The sequence below is a fragment of the Heterodontus francisci genome, chromosome 26, assembly GCF_036365525.1.
Source record: "Heterodontus francisci isolate sHetFra1 chromosome 26, sHetFra1.hap1, whole genome shotgun sequence".
In the NCBI taxonomy this organism is placed as follows: Eukaryota; Metazoa; Chordata; class Chondrichthyes; order Heterodontiformes; family Heterodontidae; genus Heterodontus; species Heterodontus francisci.
In genome coordinates, this window is record NC_090396.1 from 30166775 (window position 1) to 30189270 (window position 22496).

The 22496-nt window shown below is 45.2% G+C and overlaps 1 protein-coding gene across 1 annotated transcript in view; it reads left to right on the top strand.

The window, feature by feature from the left end:
- The window catches only part of LOC137384244 (dynein axonemal heavy chain 9-like), a 584247-nt gene that overhangs the window by 116974 nt on the left and 444777 nt on the right, over window positions 1-22496 (top strand). Inside the window, exons 27-28 of the mRNA XM_068057979.1 lie at window positions 8241-8397; window positions 14332-14436. Of these exons, the coding sequence (XP_067914080.1) occupies window positions 8241-8397; window positions 14332-14436 (262 nt within the window). The remainder of the gene's footprint in view (window positions 1-8240; window positions 8398-14331; window positions 14437-22496) is intronic.

The following is a 22496-nucleotide window of genomic DNA, read 5'->3' on the forward strand; positions in this document are numbered from 1 at the left end:
AAGGCAAACAATATGTTAATGGTGTGTTGAAAGACAAAGCATTAGTACAGATTAGGTGTTAATACACTGAATATTGAACAGCAGCAAGTGCAAACCTGAAAAAAAACAGTGGGTAAGCAAACTGAACAAACTAAGCTGAAATGAAATAAATGCCAAAAAAAAATTGTAAAAAATGTCAAAAAGAATGTAAAAAAAAAAGGAAGAAAAAATAACTAAAAATGAAAGTAAAATGGGGGGCTGTCATACTCTGAAATTATTGAACTCAATGTTCAGTCCGGCAGGCTGTAGTGTGCCTAATCGGTAGATGAGATGCTGTTCCTTGAGCTTGCGTTGATGTTCACTGGAACACTGCAGCAATCCCAGGACAGAGATGTGAGCATGAGAGTAGGGGGGAGTGTTGAAATGGCAAGCAACCGGAATCTCAGGGTCCTGCTTGCGGACTGAGCGGAGATGTTCCGCAAAGCGGTCACCTAGTCTGCGCTTGGTCTCCCCAATGTAGAGGAGACCACACTGTGAGCAGCGAATACAGCATACTACATTGAAAGAAGTACAAGTAAATCGCTGCTTCACCTGAAAGGAGTGTTTGGGGCCTGGGATAGTGAGGAGAGAGGAGGTAAATGGGCATGTATTACACCTCCTGCGATTTCAGGGGAAGGTGCCATGGGACGGGGACGAGGTGGTGGGGGTAATGGAGGAGTGGACCAGGGTGTCGCGGAGGGAACAATCCCTTTGGAATGCTGACAGGGGAAGGGAGGGGAAGATGTGACTGGTAGTGGCATCACGCTGGAGGTGGTGGAAATGGCGGAGGATGATCCTTTGGATATGGAGGCTGATGGGGTGAAAAGTGAGGACAAGGGGAATCCTGTCACGGTTCTGGGAGGGAGGGGAAGGGGTGAGGGTAGAGGTGCGGGGAATGGGCCGGACACGGTTGAGGGCCCTGTCAACCACAGTGGGGGGAAATCCTCGGTTGAGGAAAAAGGAGGTCATATCAGAAGCACCGTCATGGAAGGTAGCATCATCAGAGCAGATGCGTCGGAGACGGAGAAACTGGGAGAATGGAATGGAGTCCTTACAGGAGGTAGGGTGTGAAGAAGTGTAGTCGAGGTAGCTGTGGGAGTCGGTGGGCTTATAATGGATATTAGTAGACAACCTATCCCCAGAGATGGCGACAGAGAAGTCGAGGAAGGGAAGGGAAGTGTCAGAGATGGACCATGTAAAGGTGAGAGAAGGGTGGAAATTGGAAGCAAAGTTGATAAAGTTTTCCAGTTCGGGGCGGGAGCAGGAAACGGCACCGATACAGTCATCAATGTACAGGAAAAAGAGTTGGGGGAGGGGGTCTGAGTAGGACGAGAACAAAGAATGCTCGACATATCCCACAAAAAGACAGACATAACTAGGACCCATGCGGGTACCCATAGCGACACCTTTTACTTGAAGGAAGTGCGTGGAGTTGAAGGGCAAGTTGTTCAATGTGAGAAAGTTCAGCCAAGCGGAGGAGGGTGGTGGTGGATGGGGACTGGTTGGGCCTCTGTTCCAGGAAGAAGCGGAGAGCCCTCAGACCATCCTGGTGGGGGATGGAGGTGTAGAGCGATTGGACGTCCATAGTGAAGAGGAGGCGGTTGGGACCAGGAAACTGGAAATTGTCAAAATAACGTAGGGCGTCAGAAAAGTCACGGATGTAGGTGGGAAGAGACTGGACCAGCGGAGAAAAGATAGTCTAGATAGGAAGAAATAAGTTCAGTGGGGCAGGAGCAGGCTGACACAATGGGTCTGCCGGGACAGTCCCGTTTGTGGATTTTGGGAAGGAGGTAGAAGCGGGCTGTCCGGGGTTGTGGGACTATGAGGTTGGAAGCTGTAGAGGGAAGATCTCCAGAGGAGATGAGGTCAGTGACAGTCCTTTGGACGGTGGCTTGATGTTCGGTGGTGGGGTCATGGTCCAGAGGGAGGTAGGAAGAAGTGTCCGTGAGTTGGCGTTGAGCTTCTGCAAGGTAGAGGTCGGTATGCCATACGACAACAGCACCACCCTTGTCTGCAGGTTTGATGACCATGTCGGGGTTAGACCTGATAGAACGGAGTGCCTCAAGTTCAGAGGGGGACAGGTTAGAGTGAGTGAGGGGGGCAGAGCAATTGAGATGACCAATGGCTCGCCGACAGTTTTCAATGAAGAGGTCAAGAGCGGGTAAGAGGCCAGGGGGAGGGGTCCAGGTAGAGGGAGAATGCTGGGGGCGGGTGAATGGGTCTGCTGGTCGGGGGGAGGACTCCTGGTCAAAGAAGTGAGCCCGGAGGCAGAGGCGACGGAAGAAGATCTCAACGTCATGCCGAGCACGAAATTCATTGAGGTGGGGGTGTAAAGGGATAAAACTGAGACCTTTGCTGAGTACAGAACGCTCAGCATCAGAGAGGGGAGGTCAGAGGGTATAGTGAATACACGGCAAGGGATCAGATCAGAAGGGGTGGCGTCAGAGGGAAGTGAAGCGGAGGGAGGATCTGGAGGGGCATAGTCCCCATCAGCTGCTGGAGCTTGCGTTCCTTAACACCTGAAAGGAAGAAAAAAAGTTTTTTGTTAATGCGTCGGATGAGACGAAAGATGAAATGAAACTGTGGAGTAGAACAGCTTTGAGATAAGGTGAGGCGGTGCTGCTGGAGAGAGTGGTCCAGTGTGTGCATGTGGCGGCGCAGAGCACTGAGTGTGGATCTCAGGATGCAGCGAGAGTAGCAGTCCAAGGAACGTTGTATTTCTCGGAGATACCTGTGATGCTGGGTGGTTTCAAAGCATGATGGGTGAAACTGCAGTTGGAATCCACGTGGAATAAGTCAGAGCCGGAGACAGTCACTGAGGAAGGAGATGTGGCTGTGAAAACGAGTTTTGGTAGATACCTTATCAAACACCAGGAGGGAAATAGAAAGCAATGAAGGTGAACAAGGTAAAAGAGACAAACGAAAATCCCGTCGGAGAGAAGAGCAGAACTTCTTCAAGGTGGGCATTCCTGGAAGAGAAGTGGCAGTGAATTAAACACTAAAATAAAAGCAAAATACTGCGGATGCTGGAAATCTGAAATAAAAACAAGAAATGCTGGAACCACTCAGCAGGTCTGGCAGCATCTGTGAAAAGAGAAGCAGAGTTAACGTTTCGGGTCAGTGACCCTTCATCAGAACTGACAAATATTAGAAAAGTCACAGGTTATAAGCAAGTGAGGTGGGGGTGGGGCAAGAGATAACAAAGGAGGTCTAGATTGGACCAGGCCACATAGCTGACCAAAAGGTCACGGAGCAAAGGCAAACAATATGTTAATGGTGTGTTGAAAGACAAAGCATTAGTACAGATTAGGTGTTAATACACTGAATATTGAACAGCAGCAAGTGCAAACCTGAAAAAAAACAGTGGGTAAGCAAACTGAACAAACTAAGCTGAAATGAAATAAATGCAAAAAAAAAGATTGTAAAAAATGTCAAAAAGAATGTAAAAAAAAAAGGAAGAAAAAATAACTAAAAATGAAAGTAAAATGGGGGGCTGTCATGCTCTGAAATTATTGAACTCAATGTTCAGTCCGGCAGGCTGTAGTGTGCCTAATCGGTAGATGAGATGCTGTTCCTCGAGCTTGCGTTGATGTTCACTGGAACACTGCAGCAATCCCAGGACAGAGATGTGAGCATGAGAGCAGGGGGGAGTGTTGAAATGGCAAGCAACCGGAAGCTCAGGGTCCTGCTTGCGGACTGAGCGGAGATGTTCCGCAAAGCGGTCACCCAGTCTGCGCTTGGTCTCCCCAATGTAGAGGAGACCACACTGTGAGCAGTGAATACAGTATACTACATTGAAAGAAGTACAAGTAAATCGCTGCTTCACCTGAAAGGAGTGTTTGGGGCCTGGGATAGTGAGGAGAGAGGAGGTAAATGGGCATGTATTACACCTCCTGCGATTGCAGGGGAAGGTGCCATGGGACGGGGACGAGGTGGTGGGGGTAATGGAGGAGTGGACCAGGGTGTCGCGGAGGGAACGATCCCTTTGGAATGCTAACAGGGGAAGTCGAGGAAGGGAAGGGAAGTGTCAGAGATGGACCTTGTAAAGGTGAGAGAAGGGTGGAAATTGGAAGCAAAGTTGATAAAGTTTTCCAGTTCGGCTCCGGTACATTGATGACTGTATCGGTGCCGTTTCCTGCTCCCTCCCCGAACTGGAAAACTTTATCAACTTTGCTTCCAATTTCCACCCTTCTCTCACCTTTACATGGTCCATCTCTGACACTTCCCTTCCCTTCCTCGACTTCTCGGCACAGTGGCACAGTGGTTAGCACCGCAGCCTCACAGCTCCAGGGACCCGGGTTCGATTCTGGGTACTGCCTGTGCGGAGTTTGCAAGTTCTCCCCGTGTCTGCGTGGGTTTCCTCCGGGTGCTCCGGTTTCCTCCCACATGCCAAAGACTTGCAGGTTGATAGGTTAATTGGCCATTATAAATTGCCCCTAGTTTCGGTAGGTGGTAGGGAAATATATAGGGACAGGTGGGGATGTGGTAGGAATATGGGCTTAGTGTAGGATTAGTATAAATGGGTGGTTGATGGTCTGCACAGACTCGGTGGGCCGAAGGGCCTGTTTCAGTGCTGTATCTCTAAACTAAACTAAACTAAACTAAACTTCTCTGTCTCCATCTCTGGGGATAGGTTGTCTACTAATATCCATTATAAGCCCACCGACTCCCACAGCTACCTCGACTACACTTCTTCACACTCAGGTGGCATGGCTGCTGGAGCTAGGCTCACTGGCAGAGGGGCTGAGGACCCACTATCCACATTCAAAGTGCCCTGAGGGGAGCCCCCAGCTGTTGACGTCAGCCTCTCCTCCTCCATTTCAAGGCTCACTTGAACTTCCCTGCTCACCAGAGAAGGATGAGGAGCAGGATAAGACTCCAGGCACCCTGTTGTTCTCTGTCGTAACCTGCAAGGCTATGGACCAAATGCTCGAAGGTGGGATTAGATTGGGCAGCTAGTTTTTTCAGCTGGCACAGACACGATGGGCTGAATGGTCCCCTTCTGTGTTGTAATTTATCTATGGTTCAATGGTTTTTTTTATGTTTTTGCCTTGTCACTGCTGCGTTGGGCTCTTGGCCAAGGCGGTGGTGTGCAGGTCTGTGGGACCTGGCTCTCCATGAGGGTCACGAACTTCTCATTGGAGCAAGCCATGCGCTCACATGCCTGAGACATGGCAACTGTCATGATATGGTTGGACTCATCTGTCGTCCGCTCACGGCTGCGCATGACCTCTGGCACCTCCAGATGTTGCCTTACCTTTCTCTGCAACTCCAGAATGCCCTGAGCTGTTGACACCAGAGGCTCGTCATCAGTCTGGGGCTCAGCATGGACCTGGCCACCCACAGTCCTCCGACTGTCAGAGGCCTCGGCTGTCTCAGACTCAGTCAGCTGCCCAGGCATGTGTGCGGTGCTCTCACCAACTTGTAACCCTGATTCTACAGCTGAGCAGTTACCCACCACGGTGAAAGTATCTGCACTGTGGAAGGTGCAGGAGAGAGTCATGTGACGGTGCATCTCCTGACTGCGGATCCTGCTCCGAGGTTGACTGCTGACCCCCTTCTGCTGGAGTCTCCTGCGGCTGCTGACCTACATGAGAGAACACAAACATCTATGGGTTAGGCTGTCAGATCTCATAATGATATCCTTGCATGATGTGGATCTCCAGAAGTGTGGTGGATGTCGATTGAAGACAATCCTCACTCTGTTGCATGGAGACTCCAGTCTCACTATCCACTATTGAGTGGCTGCCCTGGGTCCTCGCTCTAAGTGCTTCATTTCCAGCTGTTGAGAGAGGCCGTATGTCTGCAATTCCTCCGCCAGTCCATGAGGTCTCCCTGTTTTTATGGGCCCGCTTGTCCTGCAAGTGGAAAGAGGGAGATAGTTATACATCACAAGACGAGCTCTAGGACAGGGGTGCTCATTGAAGCCCCTCAGCCACTGCTGGGGTTTCCTATATGGCTAATCCCCATGACAGCGCTCAGGGGAGGTAATGCGGGTGAGCTTCCTAAGATAGTGGCCTGTGGCTGAGATGCAGCCATGCATCTGTCAGGATGTGGTGATGACTAACCACCTTTGCCTCCGCCTTTGTGGTCACTCCTGCCCCATGTTGTGCACCCTCTCGTGTAGCCATTTGCAAGCCCCAAAGAGGAGAGAGGTATTGAGCACTCACCATGGCTGAATGAAGGACGTCATTGAGTCTCTTCCTGCACTGCACCCATATTCCGGAGGTGACCCCACGGCTGCTGACCTCCTCTGCGATCTCCATCCAGTCTTGCTTGGTCAGGCGGGCGGACCTCTTCTTGCCATCCCCGGGGAAGAGGACCTCCCGCCTTTCCCTTGCAGACTGGAGGAGAATCTGCAGGGAGGCATCTATAAACCATGAGGCCACCCGATGTCTTGCCTCTGCCACACCGCGGTGTCCTTGTTGGGGTGGGGGTGGGGGTGGGGTCGAGGAGTCACTCCAGCACCAATTTCAGCAGTAAACAGCAAATGACTCAAAGGCAGCAATGAAAGCAGGGCTGGCAGAGCTTGTAATATGGCACCAGCAGCTGCTCTGTAGTCATCTGATGTCACATTCAGCGTCTCCAATCCTGCCCCATTGTGTAATTGGCTGGGCCCCACACTCCAGTTGTACAATTGGCTGCCTGCCGCATCATTGAAGTGGGCCCGCCGCACACATGACCGAGTGGTGAAAGCTCCCACTTCCAGATCCGCCGCAGGAAGCCGTGACAGGAACACTAAATCCAGTCTAATGTTTGCAGTTGGTTGCTTAGATTTTGTGTGATGGAGATTCAGAGAAGAAACAGGTCACAAATGGCTTCATGCAGCAATATTGACATTGCTAGTAGGCAGCTTGACATAATATCCATTTTTCAATAGAAATATAATAATTCCCATCACAAAAGTCTTGAGCATTTCTTCCATTGATTTTCATGACACGTTGCATAACTAACTTAACCAGATACTTACTGTGAATGCGTACAGTGAAATCCAGTTATTGGAGTATATCCACCATTGCTGTCCCGTACATAATGAAGGAATAGGAATATATGAAGGAACATAGGAGCAGGAGTAAGCCATTTAGTGCTCCACCATTCAATTAGATAATTGCTGATCATCTACCTAAACACCACTTTCCCGTACTATCCCCATATCCCTGATGTCATTAGTATCCAGATATCCATCAATTTCTGTCTTGAACATGCTTGATGATTGAGCTTCCACAGCCCCCTGGGGTAGAGAATTCCAAGGATTCACCACCCTTTGAGAGAAGAACTCCCTCCTTATCTCAGTCTTAAATGGCCTATCCTTTATCCTGAGACTATGTCTCCTTGTTCTAGTCTCATCAGCCAGGGGAAACGTCCTATCTACATCCACACTGTCACACTCTGTAAGAATTTTGTAAGTTTCAATGAATTCACCTCTCATTCTTCAAAACTCTAGAGAATACAGGCCCGATTTCCTCAATCCTCATTGGACAATCCCACCATCCAAGGGATTAGTCTGGTGAACCTCCGTTGCACTCCTTCTAAGGCAAGTATATCCTTCCGTAGACGAGGAGACCAAAACAATAGTCCAGGTGCAGTCCCACCAAGGCTCTATACAATAGCAACAAGACTTCTCTACTCCTGTACTCAAAATCCCTTGCGATGAAGGCCAACATACCATTGCCTTCCAAGTTGTTTGCTGCACCTGCACAGCTGAATTGCTAAACTATGAGTGGTTAGGACAGATGCAATGGATTGATTGTGATGGAACTTCACCATGACTTGCTGATATCAGTTACACATAGAAGGATTTAACAGTTAAGTCTTCACTTCTTTCCTCTTCCTCTCTTGCCCTTTGATTTCCTTTGATGTTGCAGATTATCCCTCTCCAACAACACAAGATAAATAGAGCTGAGTAGAGCCATCAGGCCCATCTAAAAATAACTTGCAGCCTCCCTTCTGCAACATAATCCAACTATATCATAAATGAATCTGAAAGTTTTGACCTCCACTACCCTAACATATAAGGCCTTTCTGATCACTCTCTGCATAAAGAGGTTCTTTCTAATTAGTCCTTTCATCAATTTTAACCCATTTTAACCTCGTTGGAAGCCTTTTGTTACTGAACACTGCCTATCTGCTCTGTCATGTTGGAAAGATTTGTTTTTGCTGCTTTTGTGGTTTGCCCTGTTCTGACAGCTTGTGCGTGTTTTTATGTCATTGACTGGTTTCAGATGTTACATCACATTGACCCAGTCTCTGCACCTGACGATGAGTGGAGCCCCGGCCGGGCCTGCAGGAACAGGAAAGACTGAAACCACAAAGGACTTGGGCCGAGCACTGGGAATCATGGTCTACGTATTCAACTGCTCTGAGCAGATGGATTACAAGGTATCCGATCTCCACTGTCGTTTCACAACAAATCTCTCACATTTGTCGAACTGTTTTCCTATGGTTCGTATGCTTATCAGCAGTGGATTTCATTGACCTGTTCTCTTCACCAGTTTATCATTCCTGCATTGATTTTTACTGAAATGCTCCATGCTGATTTTGCACAGTGAATCAATTCACCAGATTGGGGATCATAATTTTAGAGTGACTTTGGTAACATCTGTCAACACATTAAGTGTGTTATTTATGTATCAACTGAACTGTCATTTGAATGGCAGAATGCTTCTCTCAATATGGGAACTTCAAGTGGGTATATGCAAGCTGTTTTTCTTTGTGGAAAATGTAAAAACCTGTATATATCAGAATACATGTCAATCTTGTGTTTGATCAAACTAATGTGCTAAGTATGGATGTACAAAACACATCAGTAGAGTCACACCTGTAATTTTTATATCACATCTAAGTGCCAAAGGATCACTTTAACTGGTGAATAAGCCACACTGCTAGGTTCTAAGCTCATATGAGGTTGTGACTTAGACACAGGATTTACGGTACTTAAAGGCAATGATCCAGATTGTGTATGAAGCTGGGGAGCAGCAGCACAATTATGAAAAACCACCGAGGGAACCAAATTAGCTAGTGTAATGGCATGCATCAGATTAGTTTAATCCAGTATGCCTGGCATAAGAAGGAACCCAGGAAAGTCTTACATAAACATAATTTTTCAATATCAGCTACAATGTTTCTCTTACAAAATCATTTAATGTGAACATTGCAATGCCTCAAAAGTATTAAGAAATAAATCATTGTTGTAAAGGTTATGGTGATTTTATCTCTGCCAGTTTTATGTTGCTCCTAATGATCTAAGACATGAAACATACCCTCCTTCACTGAGTATACGTGTCCTGGGTTTTGGATTTTCATGTTTCCTCCCCTTTCCATGCGTTCCAGATCTCTCCGAGCCACGCAGCAACTGAGGCCAGTGACCTGCTCCCAACCATCCACCTTCCCGGCACTTGAGCTGCTCAGTGATTTCTCCCATTCCCACCTCACTCCCAATCTAGTTCCTGGATCATAACTGGCCTTTACTGAAACCTCCCTAGAGGGGCACATCTGCAATTGATAAACCCACGAATCTGGGGGATTGCTATGGTGCTGTGTATTGGAGCTCCAGAATGGTTATGCTAGCTAATTTGGTTTCCTCAGTGGTTTTTCATAATTGTGCTGCTGCCCCCAAGTCTCATACGCAATCTGGATCATTGTATTTAAGGACCATAAATTCTGTGTGGCAGTCACACTCTCATATGAGCTTTGAATCTAGCAGTGTGACTTATTCACCAGTTAAAGTGATGCTTTGGCACTCAGATGTGATATAAAATTACAAGTGTGACTGTACTGATGTGATTTACCCTGAATCCAAGGTCTTTAAAGTATTGATCATGAGTCAGTAATTATCTGTTTGAAAAACACACCCTACGTAAACACTCAGGACTAATCCCCACCCTCTATGTCAGTGCAATATAGGAACTATGACCTGGGCACTAACTCAGCCCTTGCATGACTCTCTGCACTGTTATGTAGCAAGGAGGCCTACTTGCTACTTGACTTTAAAGGATTGCTATACTTTTCTCCTGTGGACTGCTAGAGATCAGGGGTATGATTTTCCCCATGGAGTTTGGAACCCCAACACCATGCTCAAATGGGGGTCAGAAGCCCATACCTGGCTGTGATTTTCCCCTAATTAGCCAATTAATGGCCAGAGGGCAGGCTCACCATCTAATTAAGGACAGCGTGCGGGCTCTCGAAGCTAGAGGGCTAATAGGAAGCCTCCACAGCCTGCGGCTGTAGCTGAAACCAGGCAGGCAGGAAGGGTTTCTAAGCCTGTATAAGAGTGTTAGCCCTCTGATCTGCGGCCGGGAGTCCACCTCCAGGCATCTACGCTGTTCTCTGATGACTCTGGGGATCTGGAAAGTTCCAGTAGGCCTCTGGCAGTAGGTCTTAATAGGCCCTCAACAAAGTGGCTGGGTAACCCTGCCACTGCCCCATCCCACCTCCAGGAAAATGGCCTGTGGCTGGAATGGAGCCGAGGAACTGGCACACCAGCCAGCAGCATGAATTTACGTGCCTGCCTGCCTCCGTGCTTGCCCCCATTGGGGCTCAAATATTCAGCCCTAGATATGTACCCTGACTCCTCCCACCTCCACCTTCCCTCAAAGCACTAACAGAGAGGTTGTTTGAAACACATCTGGAGGTTAAGCAAATCACTTCGCTCTGTGGCTCTGGCCATAGCTGCAACTGCCAGCTGCACTATTGTAGGATACTTGCTGGAGAGGGATATTTACCCATACTGAACTGTTCTTGATCAAAATTGAGCCAAGTTTGTCAAATAGACTTAAAGCCATTGAATAGAAAACCACTTCAACCTACAAATTGATAATGTTACCTGTACAATTCCTAACCGTGCCCACCAATTATTTTAAACCTTTTCCAGTCTGAGCTGGCTAAAACTGTTCCAGAATTGCAACTGTGGTACATACTTGTCAGGTATAATATACCTTAGTAATGGCCCAGAGGAGAGGATGTTTCCTCAAATCAAATTGTTTGGAAACTTATTCTCCCTAATGGCATAAAGACAGGTCTTTTATGCTTGAATGCTTGAAGTGTAGCTGTTAAAATGTAATTTTGAGTGAATCATGTAACTTGAAAGCTTCTGTGGATTGTACAGTTAAGTGCCGGTCAAGTAACTAACTTGTAGTTAAGCAAAAACATTCCATTGAATAGTGAAAGCATTGATTTCCATTCAGATGATCAATGCAGGTCCTCTGTCTCACTGCATCAGTCCAAAATAATTATATGGCTTACAGCAGATACTTAAAGCTTCAGATATATTTTGACAACCCAATAGCCATTTTCATAATATCTATGCTATCTCTTGGCTTAATCTATCAGTTGAGTCAGGCACAATATAGTGAACAGACTGTCGTGAATATGAACTTGTTAAATCAGTATTAAAGGAACAATGTCACCATGGCAATAGGAGTCTTGCAATACACCAGAACTTAAAAGAGTAAGCTGTTTAATAGCAATTTGGGGACAAGTAATGTATAACATTAATAATTTTTTGCTTTTATTTTAATGTATAACATTCCTGTGCTTGTTATTAAAATAGGCAATTGGCAATTTTTTCAATAGTTTAATTTCTATGTAAAATGTTCATATGTTACGGTCATACAGCATAATTTCTAGGCTCTGGTTTATACACTGAAGAGGGTATAAAGATACAGTTAGCAGCATAGTTATGTTATTGTGTTGACCTATTGTGACAGTGCTCCAAATGTATCTTTATTTTCATCTAGAGTTCAATTAAAAAAAGACTTGTTTTCTGTAACACAAGCATTCCCCATGACCAATATAAAAGTGAAGAGGAAGTGTTTTTGCAGACTGCACAAGGACTGGTGCTATTTGAAAACTGCCCACTTAGCTAACAGTATCCTCTTTAATGTACCCGATCCTATTCTAAATTATGATTATGATTATGAAGTGGCTTGGCAGGGTAGATACTGAGACATTGTTTCTCCTGGCTGGGGAAATCTAGCACAAGGGGGCACAGTTTCAGGATAAGGGGCCAATAATTTAGGGCTGAGATGAGGAGAAATTTCTTCATTTAAAGGGTTGTGAATCCTTTGGAATTCTCTACCCCAGAGGGTTGTGGATGCGCCATCATTGAACATATTTAAGGCTGAGATAGACAGAATATTGGTCTTTCAGGGAATCAAAGGATATGGGGAGTGGGCAGGAAAGTGGAATTGAAGCCCAAGATCAACTGTGATTGTATTGAATGGCGGAGCAGTCTCGATGGGCCATATGGTTTACACCTGCTCCTATTTTTCTATGTTCTTATGCCCAAATTATAGTCCAGGTCAAAATGTTGGTATTATCAATGTTGCAGCTTCAGGGGATTTAGTGGAAGTTTCTTACTTGTAGATTAGATGACATTAAACATCCAACATTCTAATACATCTTGCCACCAGCTGTTAACTATGTAATGTGTTGAGCAAAACTATGAAATTATGAGCAGAACCATTTATAGCAGATATAGCGATGTAATTGTGAAAGAAAGAACTTGCATTTAAATGGCGTCTTTCATGACCTCAGGATGTCCCAAAGCGCTTTATAGCAAATTAAGTATTTTTGAAGTGCTGTCACTGTTGTAAGAAACGTGGCAGCCAGTTTTGTGCACAGCAATATCCCACAAACAGCAATGTGATATTGACCAGACAATTTTGTTTTATTGATGTTGATTGAGGGATGAATATTAGCCAGAGCTCTTCTTTGAATAATGCCATGGGTTATTTTACATCCACCATGGCAGATGGGGCCTCAGTTTAATATCTCATCTGAAAGATGACACTTCTGACAGTGTGGCACTCATTCAGAACTGCACTGAGATGCTAGCATAGATTTTGAGCCAATAGAATGAGGTTGGAACCCACAACCTTTTGACGGTGAGGCAAAAGTGTGACCAGCAGAGCCATGACTGTCACCAGAATCGTGGTTAACTAAAGTAAGATATGTGTTCGGGGACCAGGTAATGCATTGGGTTAAAATAGCCCTTTTACAACTCCAGCAGATACATTTTTTGGACTGTCAAGTGTCCATGGGGAAATCAGTTTGAATCCAGCGTCCAGTGAACATTATCCCACAGGTCAAAATGCTCTCCATTCAGAATTGATACATGCAACTAACCAGAAAATGATCTATGTAAAGAAGAGATCAAATAAAATGAAGACATTGCGTAGATGTGGCGACTTTCATCCTTGTGACATGTCAAAGCAATACAATAAAAGTTCAGGGAGTCTCCTTTGGTGGTAGATGTTGAGGGATAAATATTGGTCAGGGTTTCGAAAGAACTCCTTGCATTTCTTCGAGTAGCGTCATGGAATCTTTTCTGTCCATCTGAACAGACAGATGGGACCTTGCTTTAATGTCTCATTCAAAAGGGGGCATCTGTGATAATAGAGCACTCATTCAATATTGCACTGAAGTGCAGGCCTAGATTATGTGCTAAAATAATGGGATAGATCTTGAAACTTCACAATAAATCCAATTACATTTTCCTAAGCATAGAATAATAGTGATGCAATACAGAAGGAGGCCATTCTGTCCAACATGCCTATGCCAGCTCTTTGGTAGATCTTTCTAGTTAGTCCCACTCCCCCGTTCTTTTCCTATAGCTCTGGATATTTTTTCTCTTCAACTATTTATCCAATTCCCTTTTGAACTACTGTTGAATCTGTTTCCATCACTCTTTTAAGCAGTGCATTCCAGATCACAAGAAATCGCTGCATAAAAAGCTTTCCTCGTGTCGTCACTGGTTCTTTTGTCCATCGCCTTAAATCTGTGTCCTCTAGTTGCTGACCCTTCTGCCACTTTAAACAGTTTCTATTTATTTACTTTATCAAAACCGTTCATGATTTTGCTAACATCTCTCTCAAATCTCTTCTTAACCTTCTCTGCTCCAGGAGAACAATCCCAGCGTCTCCAGTTTCTCTACATAACTGAAGTCCCTCATCCCTGGTACTATTCTGGTAAATCTCCTCTGCACCCTCTCCAAGATCTAGACATCCTTGCTAAAGTTGTGTGTCTAGAACAGAACACAATAGTCCAGCTGAGGTCTAACAGTGTTTTATATAGGTTTAACATAACATCCTTGCTTTTGTACTCTATGCCTCTATTATAAACTCTTGCTTTTTGAACAGTCTTCTTAACTTGTCATGCCACCTTCAAAGATTTGTCTACATATTCCTCCAGGTGTTTCTTTTCCTGCACCCCCTTTAAAATTGTAAGATTTAGTTTCTATTGCTTCTCCTCATTATTATTATCAAAATGTGTCACTTCACAGTGTTGATTCTTTTGGGTTTTTTTCTCCTACAGTCCTGTGGCAATATCTACAAGGGCCTGGCGCAGACTGGTGCTTGGGGCTGTTTTGATGAGTTCAACAGGATCTGCGTTGAGGTGCTCTCTGTGGTAGCTGTGCAGGTGAGTCGAGGCTTTTTGTTTCTCAGAAGGAGGCTATTCAGCCTATTGTGCCTGTGCCAGTTCTTTGCAAGAACGATCCAATTAATTGCACTCTCCTGCCTTCTGTGCAAAACGCTGCAAACTTTTCCCTTTAAGCATTTATCCAATTCCCTTTCAAAAGTTACTTTGAATCCGCTTCCACCATCCTTCAGACGGTGCATTCCAGATCATAATTTAGTGCATCTCTGGCCCATCCCTCCACTTGACCCTGACTCTAATGATATGGAGCTGTCAAGGATGCCAGTTACAGTTGATTTGGTTCCAAGTGGTACAACATAGTGTAACCTGGGTACAAATGTTACAGCCATAAAAATACTTCTAGCTCAGTGTGTCGGTGCCTGACTCTGTGCAGAACCTCAGCTGAATATGTATGCGCGACTTGATGCACTGCTGTGCCCTGGGACTGAGCAAAATGCAGCAATATAACAGTAGTTCCCTATGCAGTAAGATTGAGTTAAAGCACAATATCAAGCCATCCAGTGTGTAAGAGCATATTTTCACTATCCTAAGTTCATATTCTTAATGCCTCATGAGTATATGTTTCCAGCATGACACATTTATAATGATAATGAAACACCAAGCTACCTCAGAGAAAGTTGTCCATTTTTCCTAGTTGCATTTTATTCATGGAAGAAGTGGAAAGATGTATTTCTTTAATTCTCACTCTCTTGCCTGAGGGAACCTTCAAGGCAGAATGTATGGACATTTTCTGCTTTACCTAATGTAGTTAGGTGTGCTGTTATAAATCTGCCTTCATTAGAGATGCCTAGATCTGTTGGTATAATATGCTTGGGACGAATCTGTTCAGACAAATTAACTGTATACCTGCAGGGTAATAAACACATTTTCTGGCACAAGGGCCTTGATTTTAAACCTCTCTCAGCTCTGTTCTGAGTCCACATACTGGACTGAGGTCACGCCGTTCCCAACTGGCGACATCTTGGGCTGGATTTTACTTCAGCAATGGGGTTCCTGGCGACCCTGCCTTGGCCCTCTTTCAGACTTCTGGCGAAATTCAACGGCAGGTAATCAATTAACTGCCAGCCATTCCTTTAAGGGACAAATTCCAGTCCCCAAGAGCTGCCGGCAGCCCAGCAGTACCAGCAGCACCACTGGGAACAGTGGCCACTGCCAGAACTGCAGGAGGCCCAGAACAGCGCCAATGGAGGAGACCTCGGGACCAAGGTGAGTGGGGCCAGTCAGGCAGGTCCTGGTGAGGTGGATTGCCCACAGAGGAGGGCTCCCCTCCCCAAGCTTGCTAATAGGCTTCCAGGTTTCACCTGGTGGTGTCTCCGCATGACAGCAGGCTCCTCCAATGTTGGCTAAATCCCAGCAGAGGCAGGAGGCAGTGCTTAAGGGCCTTTTCAGCGGCTTAATTGACCTGCCAGCAGACTTTCCATCTGCCACAGTGCCTGCTGTGGCCAAAATGGCATGGCAGGATAACATTGGGCACACTGCCCGATGACACTCTGTGCCATTTTGTGTGCCCCCCCCCCCCCCACCTGTCTCCAAGGATGGGATTAAATCTAGCCCCCATCTCCAACAATTTGAAGTCGATCGAGGCTCCCGTTGCAGGCAAGCGACAACATAAGGTGTCATTTTTGCCTTGATATGATTTTTCACAATGAGCCGTAGGTTGGGGCAGCCTCTCGATGTCAAACCCGCCATAAATATTTGGTGGGAGGCACCGACTGGCCAGATGAGCCAGTAAATTTAGAAACATAACTTTGCTGTGAAATCTTCCTGGGTCAGGAGGAGCAGGAGTGCTCTCCCCAGCCCCACTTGCAGTCCTTGGGCCTCTGCAGTCCCAGCCTTATCTCTAACTCTTGGCATTGCCATCGGCTGCCAAGCTCCTAGCCCAGTGCCAACTTTATACCAAGGACCGTTCCCTTTGGAACTCTGCCGTCCTAAGGCTCCTGATCTAATTTCTAATCTTGACCACTGTTCCTGACAGCGGTCCTACCGGTTTTGAGAGGGAATCTGTCCTATTTATTTAAATGTGGCCCAGGAGTTAAAATGGCCCCGTTCTCACACTGAAATCCCTCCCGCCAGTTCCGAATGCACCCCAGGGTTCCCAATCCTCCCACTTGCGGCAGGGGTCTACTGGATCGGCAATTGGTCTCCCAAGTGGTGATACTGAATGCTTGGGAGAAAATGACCTTGTACAAATGGTTTATCCATGCTGTCATTGCTTGCAAGCAAACTGCGCGTTCTGAATGCTGCTGATCACCCTGCTATTCGGAAACACATTCATCCTTACCAGTTGTGAGGATGGTGGCATCGGGGCCAGTAACAATTTCTGGGAAATTCTGTATGTCCTGAGAGTGCAACTGGGGGAGAGAGGGAGGGAGGGAGGGAGAGAGAGAAAAAACACACAAACCTGGGAGGGAGAGAGAGCGCAACACATTGTGGGACAGAGAGCGAGTACATCACGAACTGGGGGAGGGAGAGAGGCTGCAACATAAATGGAGGGAGGGAGTAATATAAACTGCCAAAGGGAGGTACAGCAACACAAACTGGGGGAGGGAGATTTTGTGTTGGCTTGTGATGTGTGCTGTTGTCTAATGTATTTTATTATGGGAGTCAGGTAGCTTGGGTGCAGCTCTCTGTGGACTGAGTCTCATTTGCCTGAAGCTGGGCTTTAGTGGTGGAGTGTGGGAGTCAGTGAATTGAATTAGGTTTGGATTTGGTTTTATTTATTGTTTTTATAGCTTGTAGTGTATTGTCAACAGCTATAAAATTGTAGGAAAATTAAGAATCAGCAGCTGTTTCTCATCACGGTCAATACTGTAGAAATAGTAGTTTTTATTTAAACATTACTTACCTTTAAATCTTTATGTTCTTTTTTGTTAATTTGTAAATTGTTATTCTTGCTATAAAACAAAAGTGAACTATTTTATTCAGGGCTTGCAATACTAAGCAAACTCAATAACAGCTGTAAAAAGTGGGTATGTGTCACGTGATCAAATGCCATCTGATTAAGCATCATGAGTGGTGTCACATGATTGAATGTATTTCATCAAATGTCAGATGATCAAATCTCCAGGAATGCGTCAAACCAGAATTGGCAACCCCAACATACCCCAACCACCACCACCTCCCCCGCCCCACCCCACCCTGCTCCCACAAGTTAAAATGGAGCTCTAGTTTCTGATTTGTGGGGTTCAGATGCTTCCAGAGCTGCACACAATTGATTTGTGTGTTTGCGCTGCTAACGTGATTTGGGAAATCTTGAGTTAAATGATATGGTTCACATATGCCGTACTTTCATGGGCTCTGGAAATCCTTAGGCACAACACACCATCAGTGGCCATTGCTCCAAATGATTATTCGAGTTTGTCCCCATTGTTTCCTTAATATTGCTGTCTGTGTCTGAAGCAAAATCTTGAAAATAAAAATGTAAGTTGCCGGCACTTTTAAATTCCACAAAGCTTGTTGTGGAAGGAGGCTGGAACCTGCCTTTACTCAGTTTTACATTTATTGTACAGAGTAAAAGGATGACAAATATGTAACTCCTCACAAGAGACCCTCCACCAGTCTCAGTAAGTGTCTGCTTATAAGTGCTCAAGTAAGACCCGAATTAACACCCACCACCTGCATATAACCAAACAATTGATCTACAATTAATGGAATAACACACCTGTTGCACCTCCAAAAGCCATTTGCCTGATGTGTGGTGACCCAGTCCATGGCCAAACAAGTTCCATCAGAGGAGGCTGAACTGGCACTGTAGACAGATGACCCTACTGTCTGGTTATCTGAAACCTCCTTTGGGAAGTTAGAGGACCCAGAGGATGGGTTAAACAGGTCTTCCTTGGTTGAGGCTCAGCAAGCTGACCCAGGTTAAAAATGTTAGCACAGACTGTCCAAACTGAAGCTGATGCAGAGGGAATTCCAGAGTGTTACTATTTAAAGGATGAGGTGCTGATGAGGAAGTGGAGACCTCCTCACTGACCTTCAGATGAAGAGTGGACAGTGGTTCACCAGGTAGTGGTGCCGCTGAGGTACTGCAGGGAAATATTGAGAATAGTCCACAAGATTCCAATGGCTGGACATGTCGGTATCAGAAAAACCCAAGCCCGCATAAGACAGCATTTCCACTGGCCACAACTCCACAGGATGTGGTGGAGTTCTGTAAGATTTGCCACATGTGCCCAGTTGTGGGGAAGCCTCAACCTGCAATAAAACCTGCATCCCTAATTCCCATACTGGCTTTTGGGGAACCGTTCAGCAGAGTGCTGGTAGATTGTGTGAGGCCGAAAACAAAAGGAGGCTACCAGTATCTTCTCACCATTATGGATGTGGCTGCCCGATTTCCAGAGGCTATCCCTCTAAGAACTATCTCTGCCAAGGTAGTGGTGGAGGGGCTAACCCATTCTTCACCCCATATGGGCTGCCTGCTGAGATCCCGTCAGATCGGGGCACAAATTTTATGTCCAGTATTTTTCAAAAGGTCGTGGGTAATCTGAGCATAACCCTAAAGCTAAAGTCCTCAGCCTACCACCCACAGTCACAGGGGTCTTTGGAGCAGTACCACCAGACCCTAAAGACAATGATCAGGGCATACTGCTATGAGTCCCCCCATGACTCGGACAAAGGGCTGGGATTTCTTTTGTTTGCTACCAGGGACTCCCCCAATGAGTCCACTGACTTTACTTCCTTTGAGTTAGTTTATGGACACGAGGTGAGAGAGCCTCTAAAACTAATCAAGGAGAGCTTTTTGGGACACAGGGACCAATGTTCCCTGTTAGATTACATCTCCATTTTCCAAGAATGGCTCATGAGAGCCTGTGCGGTGAAAAGACAGGTGGATAAACATGCCAAGGCCTGAACATTTCAGCCCAGAGACCATGTGTTAGTGCTATTACCAATACAGGGAGAACCATTGAAAGCCCGGTTCAGTGGCCCGTACATTGTAATAAAGAGAATGAGGCAGGTGAATTATATAATTGACACCCCAGGTCATAGGAAAGGCAAAGGCTGTGCCACATCAATATGTTAAAACAGCCGGGAAGGGGACAAAAAAGCACAGGTCTGTCAGGCAGTCAGGAAAGAGGAGGGCAAAAGGAACAGTGAAGACAAGTTAGAGGGAGGCCTGTAGGATTCCCAAATTGAACCCCCAATGTCCATTTAGCTAACACTGAAATGTTAAGGAAGTTGGACACTATACTCTCCTATTTAAATGCAGAACAGAAAGGATACCTAACAAGGCTGCTCACAGCGTTTAGAGATCGGCAGCGACAAACCAGGGTGCACAGCCCTAACCCTACATTAAAATAAAAGCAAAATACTGTGGATGCTGGAAATCTGAAATAAAAACAAGAAATGCTGGAAATACTACCCTACATGATGTGGATGTAGGAGAGGCCCCACCCATAAAACAAAATCCCTATTGCCTAGATCCCAGTAAACTGACCCAGGTTTGAGAGGAAATTCAGTATATGCTGGAGCACAAACTGACTGAGCCCAGTCAGAGGAGTTGGAATTCTCCAGTTGTGCACGTGCCCAATCTCGGTAAAAAAAACTGTACCAGATCATGGCTATGACAGTGACACTGATGAGTATGTGTGTACAGTTTCTCTGTAACAAGAGGCAGATGACTAGTTCAGTGGATCTCTTGGAGATAGTGATACGGATGATTTCCTCCAACAGGTTTCTGATTGTAGCCGGAGTATGCAAAGGTGGTCAGTTAACAAGCAGGATTTGAAGCTTCCAAGCTGGAATGGAGAGAGAGAGGGACCCCCACTTAGGGTCTGCACATGTCAGAGTCCAGAACTACTCCTCTGATGCAGAGAAAACACCAGCTTAAAACCACAGATGGGGAGGGGTTTGTCACATGACAATCACTCCACGATTCAAAAATAGCAGCTAGCAGTGTTTCAACAATTGTTGATCTCTCGCTAAAAAGAACAGGCAGTTCCCTTAAACTTCCTGGGTCTTGGTTCTTGCTGGGTCATGAGCAGCCATTTCGTCTCCCTCTTCATAATGTTGTCACATTTCAATTCATATGATGGGGAGGTGTCACGCTAGGCTACTTTATTGAATAATAATTTTCTTTAATCCACTGACTGGAGATCTTAATTTATATTTTTTGAAGAAATTTTAAAAAACAATTAAAAAGAAAGACGACTTTGCTGGCAGCTTAGGATGACCACCTAGTTTGCAACACTGTATCCTACATTGCAAAGCCTGTGAAGAGGGAGACGAAATGGCTGCTCATAACCCAACAAGAACCAAGACCCAGGAAGTTTAAGGGAACTGCTTGTTCTTTTTAGTAAGAGAGAAATACTGCTAACTACTATGTTTGAATCACTGAGTGACTGTCATGTGACAAGCTCCTCCGCATCAATGATTTTAAGCTGGTGTTTCTCTGCAGCAGAGGAGAAGCCTCTGGACTCTGACACGTGCCGGCCCAAGTGGGGGTTCCTCTCTCTCTCCATTCCAGCTTGAAAGCTTTCAAATCCTGCTTGTTGACTGACCACGTTTGCATACTCCGGCTACAATCAGAAACTCCGTTGAAGGAAATCATCCATATCGCTGTCTCCAAGAGACCCACCAAACCACTCATCTACTTCTTGTTATGACCAAGGTTGGAGGAATGCAGTCTTTTTCTAGTTCCACTACTCCACTGGTCACAACATATATATAAATGTTTTACCCAGATACCAATATGGCTAATTATATACTTTATCAATATTAGTTTCAGAATAAAAATCCGCCAACCTGGTTTCTTTAATAAACAACAAAATTGTTGATTTATTATAAAATAAAACTTATTCAATAAAGATGCAAAGCTTATTAACGCACAGTTTGAAATATGAAAGTATGAATATCTACCCTTTGAAAATAACCTAACACCCACGCACGCGCACACACTGACACACACACACACACACTGGTTAAAGAAAAAATAAAAATGACTAAACTAGCTCTGCAGTGATCAACTTTAAAAAAAAAACTTTAGTCTAGTTATTGTCAATTCTTGAAGAAAAAGGATAAGATATGGAATGTTCCAGATGGCCTTTGGTCTCGGATCTGGGTACACGTGGATGGCTGTCACTGGGATCTTTCTAGAGTAGTTCTGTTCAGGAAATGTCGTGGAGTAGTCTTGCAGACTTTTTGGAAGAATTACTGCATGAGTGGTTTCAGCTATTACACTGGATTCTCAGAAGATTTTGCAAAGCAGGTGGAAAAGGATGAGTTGGGTGGCTATTCTCTTAGCAGGGTACACACCAACTGATCATTCAAACAGTCCATGCCCAAATCAGAAAGTCAAAAATTCCTGACAGCCATAAACCTAAACATGTGACTTCTCTGTAATACCCAGCAAGGCTCCTTATGTTTATTTAGCTGTCTCTTCCAGTAAGTGTTTTTTTAAAAATCCAATGTGTCCTTCCAGTAACCTTTTAAAGAGAATAAATCAGGCATCTCCTCAGTCTTTCAAATGATCAGTTTTTACAAGCTTTTAAACATGAGTCCTCAAAAATTATTAATAATGGAAGCATCTTCATGACACTCTTCAAACCAAAAGCCTCAGGACCACTGAATTCAGCTAGAAGCTAGCCGAATCACCAAATGCCACAGACTGTATACCCATTTTTTCTATGAACTCTAACTGAACCAATCTGCCTTTTCCCACTCTGTAACCTATTTGTGTGTGTAAACCTCTAGTGTGTGTGTGTGAGTGAAAGTTGGCACGTAGTTTATTATTTTCATTAGTTCAGTTTAGGTACAATGAAGTTACTCTCTTTCTTTGTTAAACTCAAGAAAACCTGTCCGATTAGTTCCTGTTATGATCATAGCAAGTCAGTAAGCAAACACCTACTGAATTGGCCAGTACATCCACTTTAAGAAATAATTAAACCTGTTGTGGTCAAACAAGGAGAGGAAAAAGAGGGAAGCCCTTCGACCCCTCCTCACTTGACCTTAATAATAAGCATTAGCATTCTTGTTACAGTGAAGACAATGTCTTGATTAGACCTCATCAACATTTTGGCAAAGCTGTTGGGAGTAAAGACCCG